A 17887-nucleotide genomic window follows, 5' to 3' on the forward strand; every position below is an offset into this window, starting at 1 on the left:
ACCTATCACTACATGACATTGGACAGAAGGGCGAGAGCCCAGCTGTTGCAGGATCGATAACAACAACAACAACAACCTATGATCGTTCCCCAGCCTGTCTCACCTGGCCATATCCTCCATGAAGATGCCCTCTCTCTCCAGGTGTGTGAAGAGCTCACCACCAGGTAAGTACTCCAGAATGAGGTACAGCTTTCCGTCCGTCTGGAAGGCGTAGTGCAAATCCACGATAAAAGGATGCTGTGGACGGTTTGAAAAAACAGTTTAGTTTTAGAAGAGGTTTTACGGCGTTCGCAACTGCATAAGGTCATATGAGTGCCAGAAGATTAGAGGTGTTACAAGAGAGTAATATTTACAAAAAAAAGAGGGGGAGATAAGGACGATAAATGTTTGATAGGAAAGAGGAAGCAAACCACACCACAGCACCCGCCAACCATCCCCTTGAAAAAACAACAAATAAATAAATCAGCAAATCTTAGTTTTAGCAAGTAAGAGTTTTACGGCACTTGCAACACAATAAGGTCATATAAGTGCCGAAGATTAGAAGTGTTAAAAGAGAGTAACAAACACAAAAACGAAGGAGGGGAGATACAGAAGACAGATGTTTTATAGAGGAAAGAAGGAGCAAACAACACCAGAGCACCCGCCAAGCATCCAATGAGCAAACCTGAAACAGAGATATAACTTACACACTTTCAAAATCACATTCTATATATTTAAATATTTGATGGTAAATAGGAGGGCGGAAAGAGACAAAACAACCAAGAAAAAAACAGTCAATGACAATGACAATCTTTATTCATCTCGCAGGGAGAAATTTGTCTTGGTCGTTAACAATGGCAGTAGACGTTACAGACGTTAGACCTAAAGAGAGGAAGAGAGCGGGACAGCTTCTTATGGACATGTGAAAAACTTCAGAAAACTATTCGCTGCTACCTTAGATTTACAACAAAGTTCTATCTGAACATACATTTTGGGCTGTAAAGAGTAACTGAGACCATGAGGTCAGATAGCAAATATTCTATCTGCTCTATCAAAATCGTAAGATTGTTCGGAGTTGCTATAAAGACATTCAAAAAATTGCATTCGGGAAAAAAAAATTTGACATGTGAATCTCAACATTATTTAATTTCAAATTTCTCAAAATTAGGAACTGAGCTGATAGGAATTTGTAACTCCAGGAAGCGTGTTATCTCATACTCACTTTGACAGCCTCCAGAATATTCCTTTCTGCTCTTGTGTGGGCGGTGTCCTTCTGATTTCTGGCGATGGTGGCCTGGAAGAAGAGCAAAACACAAAATCAGTCGTTCTCTCATTTTTTGTTGTAGTACAGGTTTTACGGTGCTCGCAACTGCATACGGTCATATGAGCGCCAAGGGGTGGATGTCAACAGAGAAGTCCTTACAGGGAATCAGGCACACTCTACTCACATCTCCAGCTTCAACAGCACAAGGTCTGCTTCGACTATCAAGGCACCCAGGAAATAGCAGGTCACAAGAGTGAGACAAACATACAAAAGAAGTAGAGGATAAGTGATGACAGTAAGGATGAGGAAAGAAAAAGCAGCAGTTCCGTGTTGCAGTTCAGGCACAGTTATGAGCATGACACTGATGAATCAGCCCATTTACAATTCTCCTGTGCACAAGAACATTTTATGAACAGGGGGTAAAAGAGAGGAGAGATTAGAACAATAGAATACAGACATTCAACAGGAAACAAGGAAGAAACCACCCCAGAACACCCATCAACCACCCCAGAACACCCTTCAACCAAAAGCTCTCAGAGAAAAAGATTCAGAAAACTGGAGAGTAGGAACTACTTATGGACGACAAAGAACCCCCTCCCCCTCCTTAGTTTTAGTTTTAGTAAGAGTTTTACGGCACTTGCAACACAATAAGGTCATATAAGTGCCGAAGATTTGAGGTGTTACATGAGAGTAACAAACACAAACAAAGAAGGAGGGGAGACAGATAGAGACAATATATTCTTTATAGGAAAGAAGGAGAAAACCACACAAGAGCACCCGCCAACCATCCAGTGGAGGGGAGATAGAGACAACAATACATTTTTTAAAGGAAAGAAGGAGCAAACCACACCAGAGCCCCCGCCAACCAACCAACCATCCACTCACCCCCTCCAAAAACAAACAAACAAAAACAAAAAAAAACCAGCAAGCAAAGGCAACAACAAGAACTTATACCTTCTTGAGGACTTTCATGGCATACAGCCTGGGAGGGTCGTACTTGCTCTTGGACTCGTCCAGCATCTCCGCCAATAACACCTGTGGACACCACCGTAGTCTTGTCAAAATGGTGTAGTGTAATAGAATCTTTTCAAGGGTTATTCTTATTCTTTAGTTTTAATAAAGTAGTCTCTCTGGCGTTGACAAGATGACAAGGACATGTGGTTACTTGAGGGAGGCATTGCGCTGCCAAGAGCGAAATGCTCCCAGCTAAAGGGATTTGAAAACAACAACAACATAGTAAAGTAATCATTAAAAAAATGGTGGAATAGAATCTTTTCAAAGGTTATTCTTTAGTTTTAGTAAGAGTTTTACGACACCTGCAACACAATAAGGTCATATAAGTGTCGAAGATTAGAGGTGTTACAAGAGAGTAACAAACACAAAAAAGGAGGAGATCAGGACAATAGATGTTTTAGTTTTAGTAAGAGTTCTACGGCACTTGCAACACGATTAGGTCATTGTAAGTGCCGAAGAATAGAGATGTTACAACAGAGTAACAAACCCAAAAAAGAAGGAGGTGAAATAGGAACGAATATGCTGGATAGGAAAGAAAAAGCAAGGAGATTTGAAGACTAAGAATGAAATATCGACATATTACCAGTTCTCAAGCCCAGGGGTGGCCCCTGACTTGTTGAAAGTTATAGAAAGGACTCAGTCCAATGGTGAAATTACACCCACACACAAAAATAGAGAGAAAAAAAAGACCCAAAAATTTTTTTTGCGGAAAAAAAGAAAAAGAAAAACAAAGAAAGGAAAAAAGGAAAAAGGAAAAAAAAGAAAGAAAGCTGTAAAAACACAGAAACAAAACTAGAACTACCTCCTACCTTTCCATAGCCACCTTTTCCAAGTAGACTTATGATCTCAAATCGCTCTCTGCCGATCTTCCGCACATTACTGGGATTGACTGTTTGGGCTGACAGCTCTATCGTCTCCATGATCTCTTCACTGGAGAGAACAAAACAAGGGAACTCTTTATTAACATGACATCACAACTGAAAGAGCTGCGGAGCTGGCCTACCATAGAAAACTGCATCTCCCCTCGACGCTTAACGGCAACAGAGGATGAAAAAGTAAAGTAAGTAATTTTTAAGTAAAGAACTCTTTATTTAACACTGGTCAATATCCATGATGAAAAATTCAAGACTAACTGGACCATATGTCACGTGTCACGACGCAGTGGAATTAGGAGGCGCTCGTCAATTTTTGGGCATATGTGGAAGTATTGGCCCCATCTCAAAGCTGATTTATTTGCCTTGCTTTCAAGGAAATAGATATCCATCTATCTTGAATAGAACTCGAGATAATAATAACAATAAATAATAATAATTGCAGTTATATAGGGCATTATATCCATGCTCAAGAGCATGCTCTATGCGCTTTACAACTATTATTACCCCAGCTGACCCTCTGAGAACACTCAGAAATATTCTCGGCTCCCGCGGAAGCATACAGTGCAAGCTGCGGATTTCAAGCGCTCAAATACTATCAAACTCACAAGATCGTTCACTGTTTATAGCCGGGTACCCATTTCCACCTGGGTGAAGTGAGGAAAGTTTGTGAAAAGTGCCTTTCCCAAGGATAGAACGTCGGGACCCTGACGGGATTCGAACCCACGACCTTATGGTTGCGAGTCCGAGAGCCTAACCACTAGGCCACCGACGCCACAAATTTATTATTCACAATATTTATTGTCACTATAGGAAGTGCAGTTGTCTGGTTTAAGGGATGTGTTACGGCACTTGTCATAATAATAGGCATGAATGAACAATAAGTGACCAGTAAAACCATCGATTATGTTAAGTATCTTTGACAAGAATTGGCCATAAAAATAAAATTCCGGTGTCTAATTATAGCCAAGTGACAAAATAAAAGACTATTTGACATTTGTTTTTCCAGGCAATCTGATCATATGTCATTTTATGAATAAATTTCAGGTTCGTTCATAATCATTATGACATAATTTTGATCGTAACTAGTATGATAAATTTTCATTTGGGCTCAAAAAATTAATTTAAATTGATGTTATTCACATAAAATGCTTTTCATTCATGAAACTCTCCTCTTATTGTTTGTTCAGAACAATTATAAAAAACTTCAACTTCAAACCCAATATTTTGATGTGTCATTCACTTAGACATACTTTTATTAAATGATTCTCTCCTCCTTTTATAAAAGTTTAATGTGTGTAAATTTTAACAAAATTTATTAACATTTTAAAAAAGCCCTCAAAATATATTTTATGGAAAATAAGTAGTCCGTTCATCCTAACAATGGCTGCTAAAATATAATAACAGATTAAAATACACACCCATACACTAATAATAAAAATCAAAATATCAGAATGTAAGCAAAGTCTAAAATAATGTCCTCCAGTTGCGTTAATTTTTTTAAATGCATCTCAAAACAACAGTACAATAATAATACGGTAAGATGTATGAGGTTTCGTTCATAACAAAATGTTGTAACACAATGTTCGTTCATAACATTATGCCAACCCATTATCATTGTGACATTACAAAATGTTCTTTCTTTTTTTTTTAGAGCAGAGGGTTTTACAGCGCTCGCAACTGCAAAAGGTCATATATGAGCACCAAGGGGTGGGTGTCAACAGAGAAGTCTTTACAGGGAATCAGACTTAGACTGCTCACCTCTCTAGCTTCAACAGCACAAGGTCTGCTTCGACTATCAAGACACCCCAAAATAGCAGGTCACAAGGGAGAGACAAACATACAAAAGAAGTAGAGGAAAATGACAACAGTAAGGATCGGGAAAGAAAAACCAGCAGTTCCCTGTTGTCGATCAGGCACAGTTATGAGCGTGACATGAGTCACAAAATGTTCGTTCATAACATTATGAAAACCCATTATCTTTGTAAGATAACAAAACGTCCGTTCATCTGTTCGTTCATAACATTATGACAACCTATTATCTTTGTGACATAACAAACTGTTCGTTCATAACATTATGACAACCCATTATCTTTGGGACATAAATAACATATTTTTGCTTCTACTTCTTCGCGTCAAATTTAAGTCTTCTGCACGTCGTTCTCCTGTGTTCATGCAACAATGGAAAAAAAGGAGGTTGTGAAACAGCAGGAGGTCCCACCATACATGATGTTTTGCTTAAATATCATTAGATGTCAGCTGAAGTCATTCCTGTGTTAAATTAAATTCATAAGATGAATATTTGGAGTAGTTTTCTTTTAGTTTTAATCATAGTCAGAACATGTTTTATGTTGTGGTTGTACGTTGCACTGTTGTATTGTAAAGTGCTCAGAGCCTGTGTACTTCAATCAGGGTTGAGCGCTATTTAAAAGTCATCTGTTGTACGTTGCACTGTTGTATTGTAAAGTGCTCAGAGCCTGTGTACTTTAATCGGGGTTGAGCGCTATTTAAAAGTCATCTATTATTATTATTATAAATTATGTTTGTTCATAACATTATTAAGACAACACCTGGATTATAGTTTTAATCAATGTCACATTTTAACAAAATCATACAGCAGAGAGGAAATTAACCTTTTGACGGATCAATGTCAAACTAATGTTTAATACTTATACACTTTAATCAGCAATAACATCATTAATATTACAGGGATGCCAAATTATTTTTTTTTTAAACCTGAAAATGAGCAGAGCATCACATCACATCTCACCTAAACCGAACCTTGTAAAGCTTTTAAGTGAGAAGAAAAAAAATATATGTGAGGCAGCGTGGTGGAATCAGGCTCTCGTCAATTTTTGGGCATGTCGAGTTATTGGTATCATCTTAAAGCTTGTTCACTTGGTCTTTATTTAGATGAAAAAAATATCCATTTATCTTGAATACAAGTCGAGATATTTGGAAAGAAGGAGGTGGGGGTCACCTGTTTTCAGAAGTAAAATTAGTGAGAAAATGGCCGCCAAAGATTTGTTATTTCCTTAGCTTAAGAGTCCGTGATAACTGAAAATTTACATTTCTGTGCCTTAAATCAACGCTTTTCAGAAAAATCCACCCGCAAATGAGTTCTTTAATGGGCATGAAAGGTGTTGAGCCAAAAAACAAAAATTTGATAAAAATTCACAAACCTGCGGAAAAATGCAAGTCTCTTCACTTTGAATATTTTGACGAGAGCCTGATTCCACCACGCTGTCTCACATATTCTCTCTTACCTCTCCCCTTTCCTTCGCAATTCCAACAGACGAAAAAAAAACCCGGAAAAAACGGACATTTGGCACCCCTGATACCAGAAAATATAACCCTGTCAATGGACACATGGCACATGGATGGTGTATACTACATATTTTCCATATTTCAATGCGCTACTGCCTGATTTACAGTATTCATTAACATTACGGGTGCACTCAAGATGATAAAAAAATGCCCCATTTTTAGAACTTTTAACGTTCTACGAAGAGTTATATTTTAGAAGATACACACATCAATTAATCTGCTCAGGCAGCTTTACCCAACTCATTTCCTTGCCATGTGTGCATTATAATGTTTTTTAGTAGGAAACATTTTTTCATGAGTAATGGTTGATTTAAATTTTAAAAGTCTTCTCATGCAAATACTCCTACCTTTCGGCATAGGCTCGGTTGCAAATGCTGCAAGCATACAAAGTTAAGTTACAAGTTAATTATTCCTTTAAGGGGGAAAAAAACTTTTAAATTCGTCTAGTTTTAGTTTTAAAATTTAGTGAATTTTGACTACGACAAATATGCTACACAATAAGGTCATATATATATATATATATAAAAGTGCCGAAGATTAGATGTGTTACAAGAGAGTAACAAACACAAAAAAGGAGGGGAGATCAGGACGATACATGGAAGTCTGATAAGAAAGGAGCAAACCACACCAGAGCACCCGCCAACCACCCACTCGAGAGGGGTATTTGCAGCAACCCAACAAAAGCTAAAAGGAAATATTGTAGTAAAGGGAAAGACAATGAGGACCCTCTTTGCTTCAAACATCAGACATTAACAAACAGAACTTTCCGCTACTTTCACAATACAATGTTTTTTTTCTGTTGTTTTTTTTTATAATAGACAGTTTTACGGCGCTCGCAACTGCATAAGGTCATATGAGCGCCAAAGGGTGGGTGTCAACAGAGAAGTCTTTACAGGGAATCAGACTTAGACTGCTCACCTCTCTAGCTTCAACAGCACAATAAGGTCTGCTTCAACTATCAAGGCACCCTAAAATAGCAGGTCACAAGAGAGTGACAAACATATGACAACAGAAAGGATAAGGAAAGAAAAAGCAGCAGTTCCCTGTTGCAGACCAGGCACAGTTATGAGCGTGACATGAGTCAGCCCACTTACAATTCTACTATGCTTGAACGAGAAATGTCCCCCCTTTGGGAAAGGCCTAAAGACACTACATACAGTCAGTGGCACTGCCCCGGGGGGTGGAAAAGACAACGGCGACCCTCTTTGGTTCAACAGTAGACATCAGACATCAGACAAACAGAACAGCCGCAACAGACTAAACCCTTCATTACTTTCACAATACAATCATCTTCAAAGTTACAAGTTGAATATAGAGAGCGATGGTATTCTACAACTGGGTGGAAATACACTCTATTCATCCACGTGATTTTGTTTTTGAGGTCTCTGGGTTGGTTTTGGTTTTTGTGGGGGGGGGGGGCGGGGGGGTTGGGGGGGGGGGGGGGGTAGTCAAAAAATGCCCTAGTACTAGTACTAAACTGAGAATGACGGATACTTTTGGGTCACTTTGAACCCAGTCCGAACATCATCCTGAGACTACTAACAGGAAACATTCCAACCAAGACAAGGAAAAAATATTCACAGCCCCCCCTCAGACAGGCACTATATATATATAGCTCTTCGATCGTTCTTTTTAAAAAAATGTTATATATATATATATATAATATATTATTATGCAACTTAAACCATTCATTCATGCTGGTTAAGTCAGATTCTAATAGCATCACACCATAACCTGTCATGGACTGACACAGGCAGTAAATGAGCACTAGCAGTCGCACGGATTTATAAGAACAAAAAAAGCAAAAAATGACTAAATGACTAATAGTAATATTGGTCCAACTGTAGATGTCTTATATTGATTTTATGATTTACCCGTATCGTCATATAATCATATATAATCTCATGAAAAGTGCAATACTCACTTTGGCAGGCCATCACCACCATACTCCTGAAAGTAAAACAGAACAGAAAAAAATATAGAACATAATTATTTAAATCCTATATTATATCATTCACATTCAATAATCAACTAAGCAAATGAAAATGGTGGTTGAGTGTGTGCGTGTGTGTGTGTGTGTGAGTGTGTATATATATGTATGATGTGTGTGTGTGAGGGGGGGGGGGGGGGAAGAGAAGAGAAATGAAGGAGATGAAACAAGTACAGCACTGTTATTTCACAACTTTCCAGAGAACCGTTTGTTTCCAGAGCCCATCCAGCAAACTATAAACTAGCGCTGAAAACAAAGTTCACGTTTGTGCTGTTTCAACATGTTAGATTTTGTCGATTTTAAGCACAAGGGGGCTATCCCTGTCAAAGACAACCACTCATTATTCTCAAGAAGAACAGTGCTCATCTTAGACAGGGGGTTCTCTTAGACTGTCATTTTAATGTTGTAAAAATGTAATCTTTTTTAATTCCACGGGAGGGGGGAGGGGTCTAGGTCTAGGTGACCATCTTGTTTATAGTTTTTGTAGAGGGTTTTACGGTGCTCGCAAAACTGCATATAAGGTCATATGAGCGCCAAGGGGTGGGTGTCAACAGAGAAGTCCTTACAGGGAATCAGACTTACTACTCTACTCTGCTCACCTCTCTAGCTTCAACAGCACAAGGTCAGCTTCGATTATCAAGGCACCCTAGAAATAGCGGGTCACAAGAGTGTGACAAACATACAAAAGAAGTAGAGGAAAATGACAATAGTAAGGACTAGGAAAGAAAAAGCAGCAGTTCCCTGTTGTAGTTCAGGCAGTTGTGAGCGTGACATGATAAATCAGCCCATTTACAATTCAACTGTGCTTGAACGAAAAATGCCCCCCCTCTGGGAATGGCCTAAAGACACTTCAGTCTGAGGCACCGCCCCGGGGGGTTGACCATCTTGGAAAGTTTTAGCTTTTTAATAAGTGTTTCACAGAACCGGCAACACAATAATGTCATATATATATAAGTACCGAAGATTAAAGGTGTTACAAGACAAGAGAGTAACAAACACAAAATAGAATGAGGGGAGATGAAGGCGATAGATGTTTGATAGGAAGGAAGAAGCAACCCACACCAGAGCACTCGCCAACCACCCACCATCTTGGACAGGTGGTAGTCAGATCAGGTTTGACTGTATATTACGGGGTAATCATTCTTTCCAATACTCCCTGCCTGACTCAATATAGAGACAGCTCGTACAAATATAGGACAGAGGACAGACCGCTCAACTCATTATTTTTATAGAGACAGAGGACAGAAGATAAACATAGGACAGTGGACAAAAAATATAGAACAGGAGGAGAGAGTTCCCCCATATATATATAGCATTATTGCTCATTGGGTCAGAGCAGTCAACAAAAATCAAAAACATTTTGATTACACTTCGATTTGAGACTAGCATATTTTGATCAATGAAAAGGTACTTCAAGCCTATTCAAGGTGTCAAGTCTTCGATTTGAGACTAGCATTTGATCCAAAGGTACTTGATGTCAACTATCTCAGTGATCTGCTAACAATCACCATCCACTCTTTAAATGAGTGAGATTACAGCCAGCACACACTGGTAAAAACTGTCAAAAACACAACTCTAACACTTGACCCAGAAAGAGTTCAATTCGTTCAGTTAGTCATGAATGAAGAGAAAATTATTCTGACCTACTGCGCAGGTACTACATGTCACGACCTCTGACTGCACTATTTTCCAACGAGCACACGACTAATCCTTGTTGGGCAATAATCCCTACCTCCATTACACCTACCCACAGAGATATATTCTATAATACATCTCTCCTCGGTACAGAGCTGATTTACTTTCTGCTGCTACTTTTCTCAATGCCAATGCCTCTATAGACTTGTCTTTTTTTTCACTTTTGTCCCTTTCCCTGTAAAGTTCAGTTTGCTGTGGGTAAATTTCCATTGATGACAGAATTTCCCGTACACGGGAGAGGAAATTGTTTTTTTAAGACGATTGCCATAATAACCAAATATGGGCAATGTATAAATAAGCAAGGCCAAGAGAAAATGATAACAATTAATTATATGTGAAAGGTTCTCTATGACAAAAGCATTCAAGTTCAAAAACACAAAAGAAACACAGAAATATTTAAAATGGTCAAGACACAGAGATAAATCCCGTCCACCTCAGACTTTTAGATCCTTGATGAAAATGAATGATAAGAAAAGCCTTTATAATTTATTTTTTTTGGCAAGTGTTTGACGGTGCTCGCATACTGCATTTATTTATATAAGGTCATGAGCGCGCGGGACACACCAAACATTTTCAGTTGGTAGGAAATTTTGAATTTTGCCCGGGAGGCGGCCGAAGCCCACTCTTATCGACTTTACACCACCAAGGGGTCTTTAACGTGCACAACTTGCACATGGGACCTCCGAGATTTTTCGCCCCTGTCCAAGAAGGCTAGGTGTAGATCTTTCTTACCAGAAGATCAGGGGTGTGGCTGAAAGACAGCAGTAAGAAGGAGCCAAGGAGTAGCAGTAGAAAGGCTGCAGAAAGAGTCAGGAGCCCAGAGGAGGGGCAAAAGGGGCGAGGGGGTCGGGGCAGAAAGTTAAGATGAAAGCAGATGATAGAACATTGGTAGAGAGAAGGAAAGGTCAGGAGGTGAAAGGAGACAATTTTAAAGTCAGAACAGAAAAAAAAATTTCCGTCGCTACCCAGATTTGAACCCGGGACCTTTGAATGAGAGGCCAACACCTTAACCTCTAGGCCACGAGAGCCCCCCCTGTCCTTCCTGACTAGTTGATCAAGAATTTCAATTCAATAAAAGTAAAAGGAAAGTAGGGGTCCGATCAAAAAGGTGATCAAACGTTTCTGAATTACATGAAATCAGTTCAACAAAAGCCAGGTGGGCTTAAACAGGTTCATGATCATCAGATAACATCATGTACTATTACTGGCTTCCTTATCAACAACAAAGAGAGCATGAAGCAAGACTGCCACCAGCAACTATTTTTTAGAGCACATCTAGGCATACAAAGATTAAGAAATGGGTCAAAGTTCAGAGGACTGATGGTGTTGATCCCATTTCAGAAAATACAGAGAGGGAACAGTGGCACTAGTCAGCAAGAGAAAAAATAAGATAGTTTGATAGCCTGAAGACTTTTGAGTACACTATACAGCCCAAAGCAAAGTACTGACCTCTGGACTGGTGGGATTCAGACTGGTCATATTAAAATGCGAAAAGACACGAAAAGACCCAAAGCAACGCGAAAAAGATAAAATGCCGGTCCTATTTGGGAGGGGTTTTAGTGGTCACGGGATTTAACGCCATACACGCCTATATATATATATATATACAGTAGTCTCCGCCTAAGATCCCACCGCTTACGATCCCGGTTTGCTTAAGATCCCGCTGTTTTAAGAAACACGAAGTGTACGAAGATACTGAGACAAGGTGCCCATTTACCGTGTACGTAGACACTCCGTTAACTAAGATATTCCAAGGCAGAGTGCACACATATAAACCAATAGCTGTCTGAGTGCATCCTTGTCCGCTCCCCATGAAATGCTAGCCAGCCGTCTGAGAAGCTTAGATAGCCTACTTTTGTGTACACTATACTACAGTCCGAGACCAAAGCAACCCATCTCTGGATTGGGGTTTAGTAGTTTAGACAGGGGGAAACAATTTCAAAGCAAAACGTAGTGTCTGTTTTAATTTAACATGAGAATAGCTCCTACTGTGTACTGCCTTGACTTGAGTTTGGCCTAGATTTAAATCTTGAGTCTGGTTGTCACGTTACAGATCTATGTAGACTTGACAAAGAACTAGATCTAGATAAATGTTTCAGGTTTAGTGACAGAAGAAAGGATCATTTCAAGACATCTAGGCCTACCTAGTTACCAGGACCTAGATCTAGAGTTAAGCCCAGAGTCACCTTACAATAACTAGATCGAAGTGTATAGACCCGGTAACGGGAACAAAGTCACGAAGTATACAGACCCGGTAGGGGAACTCTTTTGTGATTTCGGGAAGTTTCAGACCTCAGACCCGGAAGAAATCTTTTGTGTGTGTGTGTGTGTGTGTGAGACAGAGAGAGAGAGAGAGAGATAGAGAGAGAGAAAGAGAGAGAGAGAGAGGGGGGGTGCTAGCAAAATAAATGACATGCCCCAGTTGGCAGGAGGGAAAGAGAGAAAGATAGAGTGGAAAATAGGTGGGGACAAAGAAATACAGAGACAAACAAAGAAAAAGAGAAGGCGAGCGGTACACAGAGGAGAGAGAGAGAGAGAAAGAGTGAGAGAGAGAGAGAGAGAGAGAGAGAGAGAGAGAGAGAGAGAGAGGGGGGGGGGGGACTGCTCGATTGAAATTATGACATTGTAATTTGTTTTTTTCTTCAAATTGTGATTCCTCCAACTCCAAAACGGAGGAAAAACCATCGTTAGTCGAAAAGACATCCGCAATCTTCATTTAGATCTAGATTAGCCGCGAAACTAGATGAAAGATTTATGTCTGTCTGCTTAGATCTAGATCATAGATTTAGAAGAACCTAGGTCTACCCTGAGCCAAGAGGGCGCTGAAACTCTCCAAAATCACAAAACAGTTCCCCTACCGGGTCTGTATACTTTGTGACTTCGTTCCCGGTTACCGGGTCCGTATACACTCCCTAGATTCTACTGCCAATGCTCACAGAAACCTCAAGTAAGAAATCTAGATCTAGATGTTATAAAGAGACTAAATTTATTTAAATTGAAAGTAGCTATTCTCACCCGCCCGGAAGTTCTCGCAAGATCAACTCCTCCCCTCTTCTCTCTCTCTCTGTCTCTTTCTGAATACTGTCTATCGGTGTGGACGATCAAATTGACCAAAACAAAGTTAAAAAATGATGTTAAAACACAAAAGTAAATTAATTTGGTTGTCTACAAAGATGCTACGGCTATTTAACTTTTCGAATCGAGCCGAACTACGCGGGTGTCGCCATTTTGTTTTGCCCGGAAATTCTCGCGCTACTCCTCTCTCTCTTTCTCTCTCTCTCTCTCCACTGCCCACAGACAAAATTGTACGCTGTTAGTAGGCTACAGTTGTAATGGAACGTTTGTTCACGGCATAGAATTCTACAATTTTTCTGTTATCACAGTGTAGAATTCTGTGGTTTAGGGTGAACGCGCACCGGGTGAGAATAGTCACAAGACTCGCCTGCACTATTCTCACTCCGGGTGAGAATAGAGGTGGCCATTTAAATTACTCATAATTGACTCTTCTACTAAGATAAAGAGACACCATCCATTTCTAATTTCTATTCAAAACTGATAGCCTACAACTACAAGAAATTTTGTAAGACAATGTGGCCTAGACTACTCGGCGCTTTTTCGGTAGTTCCCACCCCGCAATTGTTATTCACCGGTTTTGGCCCCAAGAGTAAGGGGGTTTCAGGAGGGCATGCCCCCCTGACCTAACAAAAATAGGAAGGGGGGTTTCAGGGGGGAATGCCCCCCTGAATTTTACCACAATTTAATGTTTTGCTGTTGTTAGGTTTGATATCTTAGCTCACCGCGAATCAAACGTATAGATCTAGATCTAGAGATATAGATCTAGATGTAGGTCAGGCTCAAATAAGGGGGTGAGAACTACCGAAAAAAAAACCGACTACTCTAGATCTAGAATCTAGTTCTAGATTCTAGATCTAGATATCTAGATGTTCTTGTTCTGTTTATTTCTTCTTTTTTTTAAATAGAACCCCTCTTGTTTGCATTTGCAGATGCTGATTCATCTTTCCTCGTGATGACCATGTCCCAACTCTTCAGCATTTGAAACATTAGGCAGGCTTTAGGCTTAGCTAGACCATGTAGACATCTATTCAAAGGAGGGGCTGGTCTACTTTCAGACTTTGCTTCGTCAGTTTGGGTGTCTCTGCCAACCAGTCATCAAACCTGTCAGTACTGGCTATTCTCAACTTAACTACATTCTTGGTAATCAATGCGAAATCACAGCAAGTGACAGACACGACACTGACTAAGTCAACTGTCACTCACTACTGAGTCTACTGTGCTGTTCACTTGGCCTACTCAAACTCAAGCCCATGGCCACATGCTGTCTACGAGACAGCGTTCTCAGTTACGAGTTCATGGTTCATAGCGTTTGGTCAGTGTAACGGACGATAGAATAACTTTACTCTACCGGACACATAATGAATTAAACCATGACCTGTTCAAAACTAGAGGCATCACTGCGTGGTTCACCCCTGACTCCATTTTTCTACTTCTACTTTACCACAGTGGGCCTAATGTCCATACTTGAGAGATCAAGACACGAACCTGTTGGCGGCCACTGCTCTCATCTGCTTCAAAATACTCCTCATCTGACACATCCTCTGTTCGTCCGCCGTCTTCTGTTAGCTCTAAGTCGAATACACCAGTCATGTTTGACATCGTGAAATCTTTGAGGAATCATAAACTTGGAACAAATAAATACGGCAATGTGTCAAGGAAATATTCGGGATGCCGAATCCTCTTCACGCAATTTGAGGGATTCCTTGTGACGTTTTAGTCACGTGTTTCCGCAAATAGATATATCCAATGAAAAATAAGAATAAATTCATAGCGGAAGTAACCACTAACCAATGGAATCCACGAACAAAGACCTACGCCAGGAATTCACCTCCCTTCTGTGTCCCTAATCTTCCCATATCATTTTATTAGATTTATTTTATACTAAGTTGCAACACCCATCTAATTCAAAGCAGTGCCAATTCTTATTGTATTTCTTCAATCAACGACTGGTTCAAACTTTTTGTGTCCTGAATTTCATGAAATAAAATACCAATAAGATATGAAATTGTATAATTGCCTATAGATGTCATGTTAAAAATAACCAAGGGAGACAACAGAGAAATAATGTATGTTATATTATTGCATTCCTTTATTACGTCCCCTGAAAGTAAATAAAGTATGGTTAGTCATCATCAAGAACTTTTGAACTTCCTTTTTATAGTCTTTTTTTGTGGCAAAAAGCAATGGCATGGTTGTTCTGTATTGGTGATATTGAGTATTATGTTTGTATGTGTGTATCTATATTCATGTATGTATGTATCTATTATTATGTATTTATGTGATGTTCGTACTTCCCTGGCGAAGATGATCTTGACTTCACATCACTGGAGGGGTGGAGTGTGTGCGGAGATGGCAGATCAAGCCGATCTTCGCTTGGAAATGTCTGTTGCAGTGGGGGCAGGGGGTGTTTGGGGCTGAACTAGGCTGGAAGGTAAGGCTCTCTCTGCCTTTTCTCAGCTGCTGTCTCTATTCGTTCTTTCTGACGCGACTTACTTCGAATTTGGCAACTCCCGATCTTAATAAGGAGCGCCAAACTGTATTTCTGTATAGATATTGCCTCAATTGTATTTATCTGTGTAGTGTATGTTTGCCATTGTAAATCAAATTGTCCTTCTGGGATCAATAAAATTGTAATTTTAAAAAAAAATTGTTATAGTCCTACATCCTCCATTGGACACGCAACAAGTTCACGCATTATAGATCTATAGTACCTAAGTTCCTTGAGTGGAGTCTTTAAATTCAATAGCTCGTCCATCATGAAACGATGACGATCTTTAACATCCAAAGTGGAAGAGAGGCTATAAACCTTTGATACCACCACCTGCAGCACAGAAATCCTTGAGGAATTTTAGCCAAATTTGCCGGGGGGGGGGGGGTATCGACTTGTGTGCAACACCACGGACATTCCTCAGTTAAAATTTCTGGTGCACGTGATAAACGGACGTATGGTCTCGAACTGTGCTCACTTTGGTGGCAATATAAGCCGCCGTTTGCGCAAAATCCAGTATCGCATCAACATACCACCAAGACGAAAGCTGAGAGTTAAATGAGAGACTTTGATCGTGCCAGAGCTATGGCATGGCTGAAGGATGGAGTTGGAGCCCGAGAAGTTGCCAGAAAGCTTACTGTGTCACTCTCTGTCATTGTCCGTTTGAGGCGGCGCCATCAAGCCACTTGATCAGTCCAAGAACGCCCACGTGCAGGTCGACCCAAGAAGACTACTCAGAGTGTTTGCAAGTGGTCCTTAACTTAATGTTGAAGTCTGTATATTAGGCCTATGCCACACCAAGTCAAATCTGTCTTTAGACCGTTTAGTCGGTTTTGTGGCAGAATTTAACTTCCATTTGTGAGGCAGCGTGGTGGAATCAGGCTCTCGTCAAAAATAATATAAGTGAAGAAACTTGCATTTTTCCGCAGGTTTGTGAATTTTTATCAAATTTTTGTTTTTTGACTCAACACCTTTCACGTCCATTAAAGAATTTATTTCTGTGTGGATGTTTATGAAAAACGTTGATTAAAGGCACAAAAAATGTAAATTTTCAGTTACCCCGGACTCTTAAGCTAAGGAAATAACCAATCTTTGGCGGTCATTTTCTCACTTATTTTACCTCTGAAAACAGGTGACCCCCACCTCCTCCTTTCGCAAACATCTCAACTTGTATTCAAGATAAATGGATATTTTTTCACCCAAATAAAGACGAGTGAACAAGCTTTAAGATGATACCAATAACTCTACATGCCCCAAAATTGACGAGAGCCTGATTCCACCACGCTGCCTCACATTTGAGTCCAACCGCACTCGACCAAAGACTAAATAAGCGTCTTAAGACTTTGATGTAACAATTCATTTCGAACGTGGAATTGGCAGAGAGAGCATGTGTATGTGCTTTTTTGTTTTCAATCAGATGAAAGAAGAAAAAAAACCCACCGATTTTGGATTCATCCATTTACCATTCAGCGATTACTGAAAGGGTAGTTTTATCGTCTAAATGAAGATCTCAGATGTTATCCACATACATTTTTTGGTTATTATAGGATGAGCATAGCTGTGATGTTCTTCTACGGGTTGTTGGGCCTTCTATTACTTTTCAGATTCAAAATCTCAGAAAGTTTGTACCCCAGAGAAGCGACTCTCTGTAACGCTTAGCTAAGTGTAATTGTTGTCAGGGAGCATGGTGAAATCAGGCGATCGTTTAAATACAGAAATTTGAGAAACAGGCATTTTCCCGCCAGTGTACTTGGACATTTTTATTCCATTTTAATTTTTTGGCTCAACCTCTTTTATGTCCATATAAAAACACATTTCCAAGTGAATTTTACTGAAAAACATTGCTTAAAGGAACGCAATGTGTCATTTTTCTGTTTTTACCAAACCTAGGCGCAACTTTTCTCAACTGAAAAACCAGGCGACCATACTTCATTTAATTGCAAATATCATTATCTTGAGTTCTATTCAAGACCGATGGATATTTATTTCATTGGAAGCAAGGCGAATAAATCAGCTTTCAGATGATACCAATAACTCCATATACCCAAAAATTGACGAGCGCCTGATTCCACCGTGTCGTGACAATTTAAAAAGTGTTTGTAAAAGCCCTCCCCCAGTTCACACTTTGCTCACTCTTTCTCTAGATTCTATTTCAAACCTCACTCCAATCCCCCCTCACCCCA

General features: G+C 39.8%; 1 protein-coding gene across 1 annotated transcript in view; it reads right to left on the reverse strand.

The window, feature by feature from the left end:
* Nucleotides 1-14897, reverse strand: part of LOC100533420 (S6 kinase) — a gene marked incomplete in the record, with an annotated part of 59454 nt that extends 44557 nt beyond the window's left edge. Inside the window, 6 exon segments of the mRNA NM_001204704.1 lie at nucleotides 104-237; nucleotides 1202-1273; nucleotides 2198-2278; nucleotides 3067-3187; nucleotides 8381-8406; nucleotides 14702-14897. Coding sequence (NP_001191633.1) covers nucleotides 104-237; nucleotides 1202-1273; nucleotides 2198-2278; nucleotides 3067-3187; nucleotides 8381-8406; nucleotides 14702-14815 — 548 coding nt within the window.
* Nucleotides 14898-17887: the final 2990 nt, after the last annotated feature.

Source organism: Aplysia californica, unplaced genomic scaffold (assembly GCF_000002075.1).
Source record: "Aplysia californica isolate F4 #8 unplaced genomic scaffold, AplCal3.0 scaffold00586, whole genome shotgun sequence".
NCBI lineage: Eukaryota > Metazoa > Mollusca > Gastropoda > Aplysiida > Aplysiidae > Aplysia > Aplysia californica.